Source organism: Zootoca vivipara, chromosome 7 (assembly GCF_963506605.1).
Source record: "Zootoca vivipara chromosome 7, rZooViv1.1, whole genome shotgun sequence".
Classification (NCBI taxonomy): Eukaryota; Metazoa; Chordata; class Lepidosauria; order Squamata; family Lacertidae; genus Zootoca; species Zootoca vivipara.
In genome coordinates this window covers 82,390,605-82,407,445 of record NC_083282.1, presented here as the reverse complement: position 1 = coordinate 82,407,445, position 16,841 = coordinate 82,390,605, and the positions used below count along the sequence as shown (strand labels likewise).

At 46.6% G+C, this 16,841-nt stretch overlaps 1 protein-coding gene across 1 annotated transcript; it reads right to left on the bottom strand.

The window, feature by feature from the left end:
- Nucleotides 1-8,340: 8,340 nt before the first annotated feature.
- On the bottom strand, nt 8,341-15,830 carry LOC118088185 (uncharacterized). The gene is made up of 3 exons (XM_035121481.2): nt 12,385-15,830; nt 12,145-12,202; nt 8,341-9,587 (listed from the first exon to the last, which is right to left on the bottom strand). Exons 1-3 carry the CDS (start codon nt 12,514-12,516, stop codon nt 8,416-8,418), a joined length of 1,362 nt encoding a protein of 453 aa, XP_034977372.1. The 5' UTR covers nt 12,517-15,830; the 3' UTR covers nt 8,341-8,415.
- Between the last annotated feature and the right edge of the window lie 1,011 nt (nt 15,831-16,841).

The following is a 16,841-nucleotide window of genomic DNA, read 5'->3' as shown; positions in this document are numbered from 1 at the left end:
ACTTTCGAGGCGCTTCGAAGCCTGATCGTGCAATTCAGTGGGGTCTGGGAATAAGTCGCGCGGAGCTCGTTGGCGAGGCTTACTTCTGAGTAGACGTGTACTGTGCAGGATTGCATTGCGCGTGGTAGCAAGACCTGTCTCTCGGCAGAAGCGTCCGTGGACTACCGGCGCCTGAGCCTATTTCTTCTTAGATGAATGAAGTCCTATGGAGAATATTCCTTTTTGATTTTAAAAACTTAAATTCCACCTTCACATTCGCGCGCACACTCACAAAATTCTTAAGCCGTCTTTTAATACATACATTTTTTTTTTAAAAAAAAAGTACTAAAGGTCTTTAGCGCCAAAGTAGCCCCCAAATTCCTGTACAGTATGGCATTCCATTATGGATTGGTGCAGTTAACCAATCGTTGGAACACATCCAATTCAGGGGCTTCCAGTTGACCACGCCATCTTGCTCAGACGGGGGTCCGCTCAGCGGAGCGGACCTCGGCGCTTCAGAGGTGGAGGGAATCGTTCCAGCGAAGCGAAACCTCCTTAAAAGCCCCAAATCGAGCTTTTTGGGGACGGATTTTGCCTGGCGGCGCCAAAAGCAGGCTCTCTCCTCCCCGGATCGGCTTTGTTTAAGCCCCCGAGAGCGAGGAGGTGAACCGCGGCGGACAGGCTGACACTGCTGCTCTGAGAGCGCGAAGCTGCGAGTCTGGGAAGTGGAGGTGGCCAATTCTTCCAAGAACATTCAGCAAATGAATAGACTGTGAGTAATTTGGATTCTTTGGAATGTAAATTAAGGCAACAATTTGGACCTGGGAGAGAGGGGAAAAGAGGAAGCCACCCCCCCCCTACGGTAACATAAGAGGCAGTAAACAGAAACCCGAAGCCGTAAACAGAAGATTTTAACTTAAAAGGATTCCTCAAAGGCATCAAAGAGAATCTCCCCTAAATGCAGGGTAAAAGGGGAGAGAGACTGTGGTTGTGAATGCCCTGCAGAAAGAGGTTAAGACTAAGAAAGACCTTTCTTTTCCTCGGGAGCCGGCAGCCCAGACAACCCAGTGAGCTGATCAGGATTTATAGTTAAATTTTATTTCTATCTTTATCTCTGGACTTTTTGGAAATTCTTTTTTGGTCTATATGCTTTTGAAATGTGAGTTCGAACTTTATTTTTAAGAATGCAGCCAGCTTGTTAAAATGGAGTCGAGAAAATAGACTGCGATCATATTCCACCCCATGTGACAAGTTTTGACCTTGACAGGACTGAACTATGTCAACAAAAAGGTACCCGCCTGAGTTTCAGCGGACTGTTTTGACCTTAATGTGGGAAGCAAGAATAGAACTATGTCAAGAGGAGACACAACGGCAAGAGTTACAGCAACAATTCCAGATGGTGATGGCAGAATATGATTTCTTAGAAGATGAAGCTTTTGAAACTGAAGAAGACGAATGTGAGAATGACAATGATGGTGATTGTGATTTGGAAGGAAAAGATGAAGATGAGGACTGTGATGATTTAACACAAAATGAAGCCCACCACGAAAAAAATGATGATTTTACTCTACAAAAAGTTGGATGGAGTGCCTCCCCTTCGAGGGGGGCACGATTGGATTTACTGGAACTCCAGAATGACCACAGGGAAGAAGGAAAAATTAAGCAGAGAAGAGAAGAAGCTCAGGGGTCTGATATGGAGGCCTGGATGGCAAAAGACTGTAAACAGGGGGTGGGGTGAAGGGAAAGTGAAGTTGTGATTGTAAGGATGGGTTAATAGGATTATAACTGGACTGCTGACTATGGAACTTGCTGGATTGGTGGGGTGGAGCCGGTACTCGGGGGGTGTAAGGTTAGTTTGGGAATAGTTATAGGTTTAAAAAGTGAATTGATTCTGGAAAAAGGTGAAAATATGGAGGCCTATAGAGGGGGTAAAAATTAGGCACGGGAAGAAAAAATGGGAGTTTGATTTTTCAGTGATTGGACATTAGGCGAAAATGATAATAGTTAGTTTAAAAGTGGTATAAGATATAAAGGTGTATGTTATAAAATATGAACTATGAAACTGTTGAAGATGATAAATAAGGGAGGAAAACCGGGGAAGGGGGGAGGGTCGGGAAGCCCACAAAATATGGTTTAACAATTATGAATTTAACAATTATGATGAATTTTTTTTTGTTTTTGTCTTTTTTCCTTTTTGTCTTTTTTTTCTTCTCTTTTTTCTCTTTTTCTCTTTTTGTATTTTCTCTTTTTTTTGGTATGACAGTAGATGGTTGGATGGATGAACTCCTGCGTACTGCCCTGGTTTACTGGAGCTCCCTGGTGGCAGGGGGGGGGCTTCGGGGGCAGGGGAGGGGGAGGAGGACAGAAACCCAATCACAAAATGGACCACTTCTGACTGTTCACCTGCGTGGGATACTTCTGTGGCAGGGGAGGACCCATGGAGGGGGGTGGGAAGAAGGTGGAAAAGGTGTTTATGTATGTACCATCTTTTGTAATTTGTAAAATCAATAAAAATTATGTTTTTTTAAAAAAAGGAACACATCCAATTCAAATTTCTGTGCAAAATCCTGTGGCTGCCAAATTGTGTGCCATTTGCAGCCATGTGTCTGGAAACTGGACAAAGGCTGCTGGAAACCAAAATGTGGCTCACCACTATAAAATTCTGGCTCTGCCTACATTTCATGTCTGATCTGTCATCATCATGGCTAGCTTGCACTGAGAGCGAAATCAACCTGTGGCCTATCACTCGAGTCGCTGTTTATGCTCCCACAATTAGCATTCCAGAAAATCAAGTGCAGAATCCTAGAGACTGAATTCCAAAACCCTTTGCAGAATACAGGAGATGCAAACAAAAAGCAGTAATTCAAAGATTATACAGTGGTAACTCAGAAGTTGAACAGAATCCGTTCTGGAAGTCCATTCGACTTCCAAAACGTTTGGAAACCAGAACACTCGCTTCCGGGTTTGCGGCGTTTGGGAGGCAAATGTTCGACTCGCAAGGCGTTCAGGATCTAAGGTACGACTGTATTGCCAGAAGGTGAACATAAGCCTGTCAAAATTAAGCCCAACGTAATAAACGCACCTGAATTAAATTCTCAAAGGCCATTGAAACGGAACACGTTTTGCCTAGAGGCTAAATTGAGTGTGAGATACCTGTGGCCCTTCAGTTGTTGCTAGGCTACAACCATCCCTGGCTGGGGTTGATGGGAGTTGGAGTCCAACATCTGAAAAGCATCACTACTATATTTGGCTAAGCCTGGTCTAAGATACATCAAAGAAGGGGCCAGGTAAGTCAACTTGTGGAAGAGCATCCCAGCTGATGTGCAACCACAGAAAAGGCTGTTTTCTTTTGTAGCCACTTGCCCACTAGCTGTCAAGAGAACGGAGAACTGATCTGGCCAGGTAACCAACTACCGTATGTGTATGTTACACCAAACACACCAAACGTGTAGTTTCTCATGACAAGCGCATCAGCGCACCTCTCCCCTCCCATGCTTCTGCTGGATTTGTAGAATACAAGTTTCATCTACTTGTTACTTAACCACTAAATTCAACACTTAGGTTATGCGATAGCTGAATGATATCTCCATGTTGAGAAGCAGTGTACCAGCGCAACACCACTTTCTGGGAAACCAACAGCAGAAGAGGGTTGTTGTCTTCATGCTCTGTTTGTAAGATTCCCAAGAAGCATTTGGTTAGCCACTGGTAATTTGTGGGAGCAAATTCCATAGTTTAACAATGTGCTGTGTGAATAAGTTCTTCTTCTTCTTCTTCTTCTTCTTCTTCTTCTTCTTCTTCTTCTTCTTCTTCTTCTTCTTCTTCTTCTTCTTCTTCTTCTTCTTCTTCTTCTGTCTTTCTTGAATTTTCCAACATTCAGCACATAGCTGTCAAGTTTTCCCTTTTCTCGCGAGGAAGCCTATTCAGCATAAGGAAATTTCCCTTAAAAAAAGGGAGAACTTGACAGCTATGAATCACCATCATCGGATGGTCCTGGGTATTGGGTGCCTTGGCAGAAAGTTGGGATATATAGTAAATATTATGAGAGAGGGAGGAAAACACTTTATTCACTTTCTCAACTCCATACACCATCTTCTACACCTCTGTAATGCCCCCTTGCAGCTATCCCTCCCCCCAGAATATAAGACTAATGTTGTTAGTTTTCCAGCTCCTTGTTCATTTTGGTTGCCTATTTCTGAACTTTTTCCAGATCTAAAATATTCTTTCCCTAACGATCCGTAACATGGAGTTCATCCCTTTTCACAGCTTCCGCACAAGTGGATCCCTATCTTCATTGAGCTATCCAAAATGATCCCAAGGTTTTGTTCCTGGCCCATCATCTCCAGTTCAGATGCCTTGATAGTAGCCTTTATGTGAAACTAAGTGTATTTTTGTTTTGTTAGCTTGCTTGTTTTTGCGCCAACATGCATCACTTCTACAGCTGAACCGAATTGGCTAGCTAATATTTAGGAGCCTGTGGTGAGGGACTTTTGTCAAAGGCTTCTTGAAACTCAGTCCTGATAACTGGGCATGGGCATGAGACACAGCCTGCATTTGCTGGTAGATTTACCCATCCCAAACAGTGGCTTTTGCAGGGAGCTAGCACTACCCGCTTCAAGCCTGCCGGTTCTGCTTCCCACTGAAACTACATCCCCCAGCAGGCACTGCGGGAGCCTCTTCCTCCTCCCCTCCCCACCCCGGAGAATATTGCCGCTCGTTGCAAATGGACGGTCGATTTGCATAGAGGCGGCAGAAAGGAGCGCTGGATTTGACTAAGAAATGCAAGTTTGCAAAGCAAATCTTTGTGCCGAGAAGCCCGCCAGAGAAAGCCGCCTAACAGCGCGCGCGCCTGTTTTTTTAAATGTTGAACTTTGCAGGAATCCCAATTGCAAATAATTGCAATTTGCAGCTGCTGGCGAGCGCTGGCATTTGGAGAAGGTCGTCGGGAGGGGAGCCTCCGTCCCTCCTTGGTTATGATGCGTTTGGTGACCGCAGATGTTTACGAAGCTGCGCCTTTGGAAAGAGGAAGAAAAGAGCGAACCCTTAAAAAATCATGCACATAGGAACCGGCTCCTAGGAAGCCCCCACAAAAAAATTAGTTGCTCTCTGTGGGCGATACTATTTTATTACTATTGAATCTGTATGCCACCCTTGATCCGAAGATCATGGTGATTCACAACATAAAAATAAAAAATGGAAACAGAAAATATGTAACAAAACAAACAAAAACAAATCAATAAGCCCCTTCCACAAACACATTTACAAGGTAATAATAGATAATCAGCCAAAGGCCTGATTATAGAGGAATGTTGTTGCCTGGTGCCTAAAGATGCGCATGAAGGCGCCAGCCCGGGGGAAGGGTCTCAGATGATGATCTCAGGGTCGGGGGTCAGCTTATATGGGAAGAGGCTGTCCTTGAGGTATTGCGGTCTTGAGCTTTTTGAGGCTTTCTAGGTCAAAAGGGACCCAGGTGGTGCTGTGGTTAAACCACTGAGCCTAGGGCTTGCTGATCAGAAGGTCGGCGGTTCGAATCCCTGTGACGGGGTGAGCGCCCGTTGCTTGGTCCCAGCTCCTGCCAACCTAGCAGTTCGAAAGCACGTCAAAATGCAAGTAGAGAAATAGGAACCGCTACAGCGGGAAGGTAAACGGCGTTTCCATGTGCTGCTCTGGTTTGCCAGAAGCGGCTTTGTCATGCTGGCCACATGACCTGGAAGCTATACGCCGGCTCCCTCGGCCAATAATGCGAGATGAGCGTGCAACCCCAGAGTCGGTCACGACTGGACATAATGGTCAGGGGTCCCTTTACCTAGGTCAAAAGCAGCACTTTGAATTGGGCCCAGAAACGAATCAGTGGCTAGTGCAGTTGTGCCAGGATCAGTCTTGCCCCGATGAGCAACCTGGCCACTGAATTCTGTGCCAGCTAAAGTTTCCAACTCGTCTTCAGAGGCAACCCTATGTACAATGCATTGCAGTAACCTAACCTAGAGGTTACCAGAGCATAGACAACAGTAGTTAGGGGTGCAGCTAGGCCACCAGCCAAAGCTGGTGGAAGGCCCTCCGTGTTACTGAGGCCACCTGAGCCTCAAGTGACAGGCAAAGCATCCAAAATTACCCACAAGCTGTATACCTGCTCCTTCAGAGGGAGGCAACCTAAGCTAGATGGACCAAAATAAGGCCCCGTCTGGCGAGAAAACAACAACCCATGAATCCTGGGAGCTGTAGTTTAAGGGTTCTGAAAGCTGTTGGGAAACTCTTTCCCCTTCAAAGAGCTACAATTCCAAGAATTGCCTGGAAAGAAGGATTGATTGTGAGGTTATTCTGTGAGGGGAATTGGGGCCTCCTACTCTCAGTGCCCCTCCCTCATCCACTAGTTACAGGTACTGTAGGTAGCCGTGTTGGTCTGAGTCAAAGCAAAATAAAAAAATTCCTTCAGTAGCACCTTAAAGACCAACTAAGTTTTTATTTTGGTATGAGCTTTCGTGTGCATGTGTGCATGCACACGAAAGCTCATACCAAAATAAAAACTTAGTTGGTCTTTAAGGTGCTACTGAAGGAATTTTTTTATTTTCCCTCATCCACTGTTAGTGTAGATCAGGCATCCCCAAACTTCGGCCCTCCAGATGTTTTGGACTACAATTCCCATCATCCCCCTGACCACTGGTCCTCTTAGCTAGGGATGATGGGAGTTGTAGGCCAAAACATCTGGAGGGCCGCAGTTTGGGGATGCCTGATGTAGATCATGCCAAAAAATAGGGTAGCCAGACATATCCCCCTCTGCTTGGACTGTTTTGCTGCCTGAGGCAAAGACAATATGGTCTCCCCACCACCATGACTGCCTGCGTATCCAAAACCCTGCCAGTTTGGCAACTGAATTTTACACCACCTTCCACCTTGCAGTCGGCTGCCTTAAGCCTTGCAGGGAAGACCGCATGGCATAGAGTTGTGTTCGGCAAAGCCTCATTACTGCTCTGCACCTCTCAGCATCCACCGCCAGAGGTGGCTGCCACAATCTGCTTAATGGTAGGACCAGCCCAAAACATTTTTATTTTATTTTTTTTGCTTGCTACCTGAACCTATAGTGGGGTGCCTGCATTCCATGGACTAAAACCCCAATTCCAGGGCAGGTATTAAGCTCTCAAGTTGACAGGCTGGGGATAGAAAAGGCATCTCTTTTGGACTGTGGCTTGTAGACTGTAGCCTCCATCCGCTCTCCGAAAGCTTGTACAGTACTGTGGGAATAGTTAGGCTTGTTGGCTTTGCTAATGCCAGATCTGGATGCTTGCCACCCTTCTAGGCTGTGAAGCATCCTGGGAGGAGATGCCCTAAATCCTTTTTCGTTTGTAGCAGTGATCATGCTGTATCCAAAGGTCTCTTCCTTTGTCTCTGCATTTTCCGATTACCCTGAACGCACTGTGGCCTTTTAGATCTCAGCGCTGCAGCTATAAATAATGAGCCTCTTTTTTAAACACAAACACGCACACACATTGTGTTTAGTGAATTATGAGAGCAGAAAAAGTTCAAAATCTTGTCTTTGCTCAGCCATGCTTCTTCTGAATAACCTTTTATGAATATCTGGGGACGGACACACACACATTGTGTGTGTGTGTGTGTGTGTGTGTGTGTGTGTGTGTGTATGGAAATGTAACTGATTATACTCATTGTGTTATACTATATCTCTCCTTTTTGTACTTTGATTCTATGACTTAGAACAAAATATTTAACAGGTCTAACCCTATATGTAACCTTTAGAAGACATCTGAAGGCATCCCTGTATAGGGAAGCTTTTTAATGTTTAATGCTTTAGAATGTTTTTATATACAAGGTACCTTTGTTCTCAAGCTTAATTCGTTCTGGGAGTCCTTTCGACTCCCAAAACTGTTCGAAAACCAAGGCACGGCCTCCGATTGGCTGCAGGAGCTTCCTGCACTCAAGCAGAAGCCAGGTCGGATGTTCGGTTTCCGAAAAACATTTGCGAACTGGAACACTTACTTCTGGGCTTGCGGCATTCAGGAGCGGATTTGTTCAGAAGCCAAGCCGTTCGAGTACCAAGGTACCACTGTAAGTTGGAAGCCACCTAGAGTGCCTGGGGCAACCTAGTCAGATGGGTGGGGTACAAATAAAAATTGTTGTTGTTGTTGGTGGTGTTATTGTTATATTCCCATGCTTCACTTTGCTGCATGCTGTGTGTTTTGACACCTCTTCTGGGACTCTCTCTACCAGATAGTATTCTGCCCAATTGTTTAGATCTAGGGACACGGAGATTTCTTTTACTTAATAACCAGTCGCAAACTCTGAGACACTTCCAATAATCTCCATACAGAAATGTGTATGCCTTGCCTTCAAGTTTTATTGACCCGAGGACGCTCAAAGGGTATTCAACGAAACGGGAGAGGTTGCCATTTGCTCCTTTCAGGAGCCCGTCCCCTCTGAAAGGCACCTTTAGCTGGCAATGGTGGGTGGTGTTGCATCGAGACCTCCCCTCCCCCTGTCTGCCAGGAGAGGGGGATTGTGGGAGAAGGGTTCGTGGTGGCCCAGGCTGGCGCCACCGTTGCCTCCTGCCAGCTTCTCATAGTCCGGATTCGGCTGCATGGACCTCTGCTGGTGCTTCCTCTCCCAGATGCTCTTGCGCTGCTTGTGGGTGTTGCTGCCCCCCTGCCCTGCTGGTCCCTGGCTGGAACTGCCCCTGCTGTGGCTGAGAGACACCCTGCTGGCGAGAACGTCCTTTCTGGAGATGCCTTGGGATGTGGAAAATGGGTGGTTGGGCTGGTCGGGGTTGTGCTCCGGGCTGGGCAGCGGAGGGCTGACCAGGTAAACATACACTTCGGCCTGCTGCGCCGCGGGCAAGCGCTGCTGCCACTCTGGCCCGAGGCGGTGCCGCGGCCCTCTTGGGGAATGCGGGTAGGGGTACTCCTCGCCGTTGAGGTGGGTCCTGGACGCCGCATCCGAAGCCAGGGCAGAGTACACCACCCGCCTAGGGCCCGGCAAGATGGGGCTGGGGATGAAATTTGTCTCGCTGGACTGGGGGTTGAAGTGCTCGTGAGGGGGTTCTGGGGAGCGGGGAGCAGGCTCCTCGGTGTTCATGCCCACCGAGTGCTGCAGGAACCTCTGCCCATGGGCACCCTCCCTGGTGACGTCCGAGCTGTGGTGCTTGTCGCCGGTGGCTCTTTGGTGGTTCCGCGTGTGGGCCCCGCAGCGGGCCAAGCTGCTCGCGGCCTCGGTGGCGCGCTGCGGGGGGCTGAAGTTGAAACGCACCCAGGAGGCAACAGAGCCGGCGGGGCACGCCGGCTGGGGGGTTTCGGTGTCTGAGGGGTGGGAGCTGCACGGGCTGCTCTGTCGGCGTTGCGGTCTCCTGTACCAACTGGCCTTCTTGTCATCTGTGTCGTGGTGGCTGGACCACTCGCCAGAGTAGTAGGCCTTGCTCTTGCGGCCGCCCTGCGAGCAGCACGCTTTGGGCTCCTGCAGGCTGCTCATCTTCACTGTGACTTTGACGGGCTCCACGATGCAGCGGAAGCGCATGCTGGAGAGCTTCTTGCGGCTTCTGAGCAGCAGTGACTCCTTCCACAGTCTCTTGCTGCTGGAGAGGACCTTCATGGTCTTCAGAAGTTGGCTGCCTGAGGTAAAGAGAGGCGGGGAAGTGTGAGGGTGGTTAGAACACTTGGGAGCATCAATGGGAGGAAAAGGAGGCTGCTTCCCTGGTCATTGCTTTAAAGTGCCTGTGTTTCTCAAAGTTGCGTCCTCGGTTGTTATTGGACTACGGTACAACTCCCATCATCCCTAACTAGCAGGTCTGGGATGATGGGAGTTGTAGTCCAACAACAGCTGGGGACCCAAGGTTGAGAAACACTGCATGGGTGAGGGGCATCTGGCTGAGGGACCTAACCTAGCCCTCCAAACGGCTCTGTCTGGCCCTTGGGACTCTAACCAGCCATGCCTCCCCTCCCTAGGTCACAACCTGCACCAGCCCTGCTTTGCACTCTCCTAAGTATGTGTCCTTGAACTCTGATAATGCTTCTTTTTTTCTGCCTGGATGGAGTATGTGTGAGATTGTGTGTAAATACTAGTCTAAAGAGTAATATTCACATTTCCGCTTTTGCTATGCGGCTCCCAGAAAGTTTACCAGAATGGAAAGTGGACTTCAGGCTGTAAAAGTGGGCCTCACCCCCAATTTAAACTTTGTAAGTTAATTTACGGAATCCCAGATCAAGCAAAGCCTGGTTCGCTTTCCTGAGCAGGCTGTTTGGTGAAACTAGCAGAGAAATGATAATGGAATAGGGGGAAGGGTCCCAAGGAGAGGGATGGGGAAGTCTCAGAAGTGAAGAGAATTTAAGAGCCCAGTTCCCAGGACTCTTTGAGTGAAGCCATGGTAGTATACAACCATGATAACTTTGTGTCAGGGACTAGCTGGCTGACAAGGAGTGGTGGGAGGCAACAGTTGGGGAACCCCCTAGGGAAGCCTCATAGGAGGAAGCCTCAGAGGCCAGGGAGTGGTGGTGAGAGACTGAGCACAGGTCAAAGGAAGAAGGAGGGAGGAGAGGTTGGATGCTGAGGAAGCAACAGGCTTTAGTGAGCAAGAGGAGCCAGGTGCAGAAAGCAGTTCAGGCTCAGAAGATGAAGCAGAGGAGGAGGGAAAGGAGGCTGCAGAAGCATCCCAGGAGTTTGCTGGTCATACTGTATTAAGATCCTCTCCCCCCTTGTCTCCAAGGGCAGGGAGGGCTATGCATGTTGCAGAACAAATGTCATAGATTCCCTCACCATCCCCGCCCCATATAATTTGAAGCTGCTTGGAAAACATCCAGCAGGGCAGGAGACTGAGAGGGAAACAGCAGGCAAAGACCTTCAGTCCTGGCAGCTGTTTCATAGGGGCCAGCCCTGTTTGTAGGGATTGCTGCCTTGTATATTGTTTCCTTGAATAAAGAGTTAACTTCTCTGCTCGTCTCTTGAGTGTTGACCTGCATCTGAACCAGACCTAACACTTTGTAGGGGAGGAAAGGGCAGGCTCCGGATTGAAGAGCACCCATGGCAATACGTCCTCTGGTGGGCCACCCCCTTGACCGTCCCCACCCTGCTGCCAAAGTCATGGGCTAACCTGATGATATTGGAAGGTAAGCTGTAAGCAGGCACCTGAGCTTTCCCAAAAAGCTTTCATTGGGATAACTGCAGGGAATTTCAAGTGGCTGCTTGCTGACCCAGCCACCCTGCTAGGGGTTCAGTGTCAGCAGGGCTTGCCAGAGTGTTGCTGAAGAAGGGCCTGAGTGCAGATCTACACAAGGGTAGTCAACACAGATGATAGGGACTACGATGCCCATCAGCCAGGATGCCCAATAGGAATGATGGGAGTTGTAGTCCGTAATGTTTTGGGGTGGGGAGAACCACACTAGCTATCCCTGTGTGATGAGACATTTCTTTATTTAGTCTCTTTCAGTCGTGCTAGCTAACAAATTATTAGCAAATTTATTTAGCCCTCTTTCAGTCGTGCTAGCTAACAAATTATTAGCAATTGAGTCTTAGCTAACAGACTCCAACTTTTTAAGCATCTCAGAGTAATAAAAGTTTGGGGATGTGCCTTTGCTTGTTGATGTATGTTGTTCTCATTTGAATGAAAAAATCTTTTGAACCTAGTTTTGTTTAAGTTCTTGAATATTCCATTATAGCCAGTTACGTATGTGTATATCTTAACTGTGTTCGTAACGAAGGTTTGTGCTGTAATCTTGTATCAGAGTAATAAAACTGCACATTTACAGGTATCTCCTTTCTCTTTCCAGTTCTCTCTCTCTCTCTCTCTCTCTCTCTCTCTCTCTCTCTCTCTCTCTCTCTCTCTCTCTCTCTCTCTCTCTCTCACACACACACACACACACACACACACACATTTATTTGCCCAAAACACTGGGTTGTTTGGTATTGTGGGGAGGTTTGAGCAGCCAAAGATACTCAAGATTTTCCCACTTTCGACTTGCTTCCTTGACTATTAGTTCCCCACCCCCTTGACATTTCTAGCTGTGGGGGTACCAGCAGATACTTTTCCAGTTTCAACACCGTGATTTCCGTGGCCTGAGAGAAACAAAAGAGCTGGAAAACAGGACAGGAGCATAATCCTAAGAACTTGAGGGACCAAAAGGAAACGGGATATCATCCTCATCATCACACACCTCTTTCTCATCTAAAACGTACCTTTCTTGAAGCAAGAGTCATGTATTTTCCTCATTAACGGAGAGATGCTAATCCAGCCCTGCAGGGAAGTAAAAGGCAAATGTCAATGTACTTGCTCAGCAGCCACTGAGGGCACAGGGTGGGAAACCCAAGTGGTCCCTCTTTGCAAACCTTTCGTTGAAGTTAAACCTTGGTGCTTCCAACAGCACGCTCAATTACAAGGACACCCGTAACACCCTCCATCTTTGGCCCAGAGCTTACCAAAGAAATCAGTCTGACGGCATATTCCAGTAAAGCGAGAAGTCCCAGCACAATCAGGATGGTGGCTAGCAGCTTCTGGTGTGTCTCTCCAAAAGGGAGGCAGCTGTAGACTTTGTCCCCTGGCACAGCCATAGCTGGAAGGCGGGGGGAAACCGGTAGCTGGAAGTCAGTGCAGCATCTTTCCACTCATCTCCCCCTTGCCCTGTTCCCTCTGCCGCAGCCAGAGCAAGCAGCAGCAGCAGCCGTGGTGGGTGGTGGAGGGTGCTCAGAGGGTTGCTAGAGCCAGTGTGTTAGCAGCACAGGCCTTTGTGACAAGAGTCCTGTGTCATGCATTGCTCAAATGTGTGACTCAGGTGAGGATTGTCTTGGATGGACCAATCAGGAGAGTTGCTTTTGAGGGTCACTGCAGGCAGGCAGGCCGGCCCTGGTCTGTGAAATGGCCCCTCTGTGGAGCCGCCTGCCACTGCAGCTCATGCAAATTCTTTACCTAAATGTCCAAAGGGTCTCACAGTACAAACAGCAATTACATGTGGATATTGTACAATTTTCAGTCCATTATATATAAAAGCCAACTATCAATCTAGCTCAGTCGATAGAATGTGCGACTCTTCATCACAGAATTGTGGGTTCGAGCTCTACACTGGGCAAAAGATTTCCTGCACTGCAGGGCATTGTATTAGATGGTCCTTGGGGTCCCAATTCTACGAAACACAGCGATGGATACCCGTTGGTTAAAATATAATGTGTGTCGTCACCCTGAGTGTGGCCAATTGCAGTCAGAACTAGTAAGCTCAACTCTTAAGAGGTCAAGACCATAGAGTTTTCTCAGACTTAACTACTGGCAAGTCACGTCCCCCCATCTTGGAAGGAAGCAAAACTTCCTTTTTTCATTCTCTCCCATCATGTGAAGTTGACCAGGCAACATGCCTGGGCTTGACCCCTTCAAGCCCAGGCCTCATGCTCTGAAGTATTTTTCTGTATTTGGTATCCCAGGAAGTTTCTGCATCTGTTCCTCTTGCTGAATCTGACCAATAAAGAATCTGACCGTTGTAGTTTGTAAGTAAAGCATTTAAACTTACTAATGGTGTGGTCTGTTCATTGCGAGAGGGGTAGAGGCGGGCGGGGGGCAGTGTGGTGGTGGCTGTAAGTGGACCAAACAGGATACTGTATTAAACGGGGTCTAACAGCCTATATTCCTAACACTTCACTGTTGCACATTTTATTATTTTTAAACTCAGCTGGGGCTCCGTTACTGGAGAGTGTGTTTAATTCAGGGCTTTGGATCTAGGTATACAGCCAAGTCTTCTATTAATTACTCCACATGGGTGATCTATATTTTCCCACCACACTGTGCTCATTGGAGGAAGACGGGGAATTGCAAGGGTTGGGGATCAAACCTGTGATTTTCTACATGAGGCAGACGTGCATCAGTCCCCATAAATATGGTGTTTTGTACATTACACAAAGGCCAACTGATGTTTGCCCGTGAAGTGTCTTTATCATGTATTTCGTGCTTTTATATTGCATTTTTACTTTGTGAACTACCTTGAGGTTTGCGAATGAAGGGCGCTCTACAAATTTAATAAACAAATGCATGCTCAAGAGTCAGTGCAAACCAACAATCACTCCTGATGTGCCCTTGCACGATACATTTGTTGGCAAACATGTCTCTCTTGCATTCCATTTTCCATTTTTTAGTTACACTTTAAAGATCTCAGGTGCCTGATGAAAGAAAAGGGAATTTGCAAAGTGGCTTTTCCGTGCACAGAATGTCATAAGGGCAAGTGTGTTCAATGCGGATTGTGCATGTTCCAAAATTTCTGATCTGCACCATCATGTCTGCCACCTCATTTGTTTAAGTCAGACAAAAGATGCAACAGCCGGCATTGTTGGCTTCCTAAAGGGAGCACATTTTCTCCTACTGACTGATTAATTACTCGGTGAATGCATTCAGCTTGAAGAGACACTTTAATTATTCAGGGGCTGCATGGATGTTAATGTAGTGTGTGTGTGTTTCTTTTGAGTCTGCCGGATCTTGTCACGTGAAGCCAAGCCCCTAGCTTTTGTGTATGCAAGGAAATGTTTCTGAAAGCTGCCTTCCTGGACCAGGTACCAGGCGAAAGTAATGCAATAGCTCTAGAGAGGGAGGGCTTCGCTTATTCTTCCACTGCTTTTTGGGAACATTGAAAGGAACAGCTGGTATGGGCATAAAACCCTCCTACCGTATGATGGGTAAAAAAGTGCATTGACTCTGTTCGTCCTGGAGAAGCAGGCATGGGGGGAGATGACATACTTTATGGTGGAGAGATAAGATTTCCCTTCCAGATTTACTTATTTATGGTGTATAAATAATGGGTGAGTAGGCACAGCTGTTTTCATATAGCTTGCGTTCTCAACAAATTACAGGGATCCTCCCTTAGAAATATATTTTCCCCCACTGGGACTGGTGGGGTGGAAAGCATGGAGACCAACAGTATTGTCATTGCCATCATTATTATCAACAATAAAACTAAAAAAATTGTATACAGCCCTTCATCTGTAGACCTCAGGGCAGTTCCCAGCAGCAGAAAAATGCAAGATTAAAAACTCAGAATACATAATGAAGACAAGAACAAAAGCAAAGCAAACCAACATTAATAATAATTTTATTATTATACCCCGCCCATCTGACTGGGCTGCCTCAGCCAATCTAGGCAGCTTCCAGCGTATATAAAAACATAATAAAACATTAAACTTTAGAAACTTCCCTATACAGGGCCTCCTTCAGATGTCTTTTAAGGGTTGTAGAGTTACTTATCTCCTTGACATCTGATGGGTGGGAGTGCCACGATTGAGAAGGCCCAATAACCAGCCCTCCCCCAGTAGCCAATGACAGGCAGGGGCAAGTGTTTTTGCCCCTATGCTCATCGCTGCTGAGTTCTGTAAAGACAACACTTGAGATTGAGGAGGAGCGTGCCATACAAATTTAACTACGCAACAAATATAACTGTCATCTCCATTGTCTTTTAGTAGACGTTATTCTGTCTCCTTTGAAGCAGAGCTTGCTATCCTGGTTGGTACCTGTGTTGGATTTGAAATGGGTTATAAAATGTTTTCATTGCTTTATACGTAATTGTTGAAAACTTGCTTTTATACATGCAATTGTTTTATATACATTTTTTTTATTGTGTTGCTTTTGGCTTTGAGATGCTCATCAGAAGCAATTCATTTGTAAATGAAATAACTAACCTATGTATCCTGTTGCGATTACTGAAGGCACCCCCTCATGACGCTGTTTTTTTTTATATGGTGGGGTGCAAAGAGAGTACAGAGGTCCCTTCCACCAACAGGGAGGGCATGTGTCCTACCTTACAAAGGGCAGTCCTCTATTTGAAGGGCTATCTGGTCCAAGTCCAGATTTAAACATACCGAACCCTAAGGAAATTCTGTATCATCAACAGCCGCAGGCTCTCCTGCTGCGGTGTAGTTTTTATATTGATGGGAATTGTTTCTAAATTTGCATCTATACAGATACACTAATACATGCAAATTTTATGTAAATCTCTCTTTTGGTGATGCCTACAAGGCCAGCCTGTTCACCCAAGTCCAGACTTCATCACCTTTTGGAAGTGTGGCAAGACCCACCTGCTTAGGAAGGTGGGAGGGATTGAATTGATTTTGTTTTCTTGGTGCCATTTTTCTTTTTCGTTTTGATTTTCTTCTTTCCATATGCATCCAGGGTTTGGTTTTAAAAAAATAAAATTTTGTATATAGTGAATGCTGTATGGCCATCCCTTATATAGCCAAAATAACACCATTCGAGCATGAGGAGGAGGTAAAAGCAGGCTGTGGGGAAATCCCAAGTTTTTTTCTGAAGTGCAACAAACACCATCTCCCTTTAAAAAATAGGGCCATGGGAAGTAGGGTGGGTGGGTGTGGGAACTGCAAACAGACTAGGGAGGACTGAGCATGCTCAGCAGTCGTGGAATGCTAGCTGGCTGCTTGGGTGGGTGGAGAGGTGGGAAAGCAGTATATAAATATCCAAAACAAACAAATAAAAATGGTGGTGGAATGGAATGGAGTATCCTGAAAGAGGATTGGGACCATAAATAGGAGCACTGCAAGTCCCACTTGTAAATATATATTGCTCTTTGAATACATCAACCTATTTTTTAGCAGAGAGAGAAAGGAATACTTATAATAGCTGCTGAAGGAGTTGGGAGCTAATCCTGGAACACAATGGGGAAGCACTTGACGCAATTGCAGCAGGCACCTATAATTATCAGGAAAATAAAAATAAGGCATCTGACTTCAGAGGGCGCTTGTTGTTTCCTGGTGTCAATAAAGCCCATAGTCATGGAAGTCTGTGTGGTCTTCTTTTTTTCTTGTTTCATTTTTTCTTTTATTAGCACCTGGCAGAATGTACTGAGCCCTCCAGAGGCATCGACTCAGTAAGTTTCAACGGATACAAATGCTGC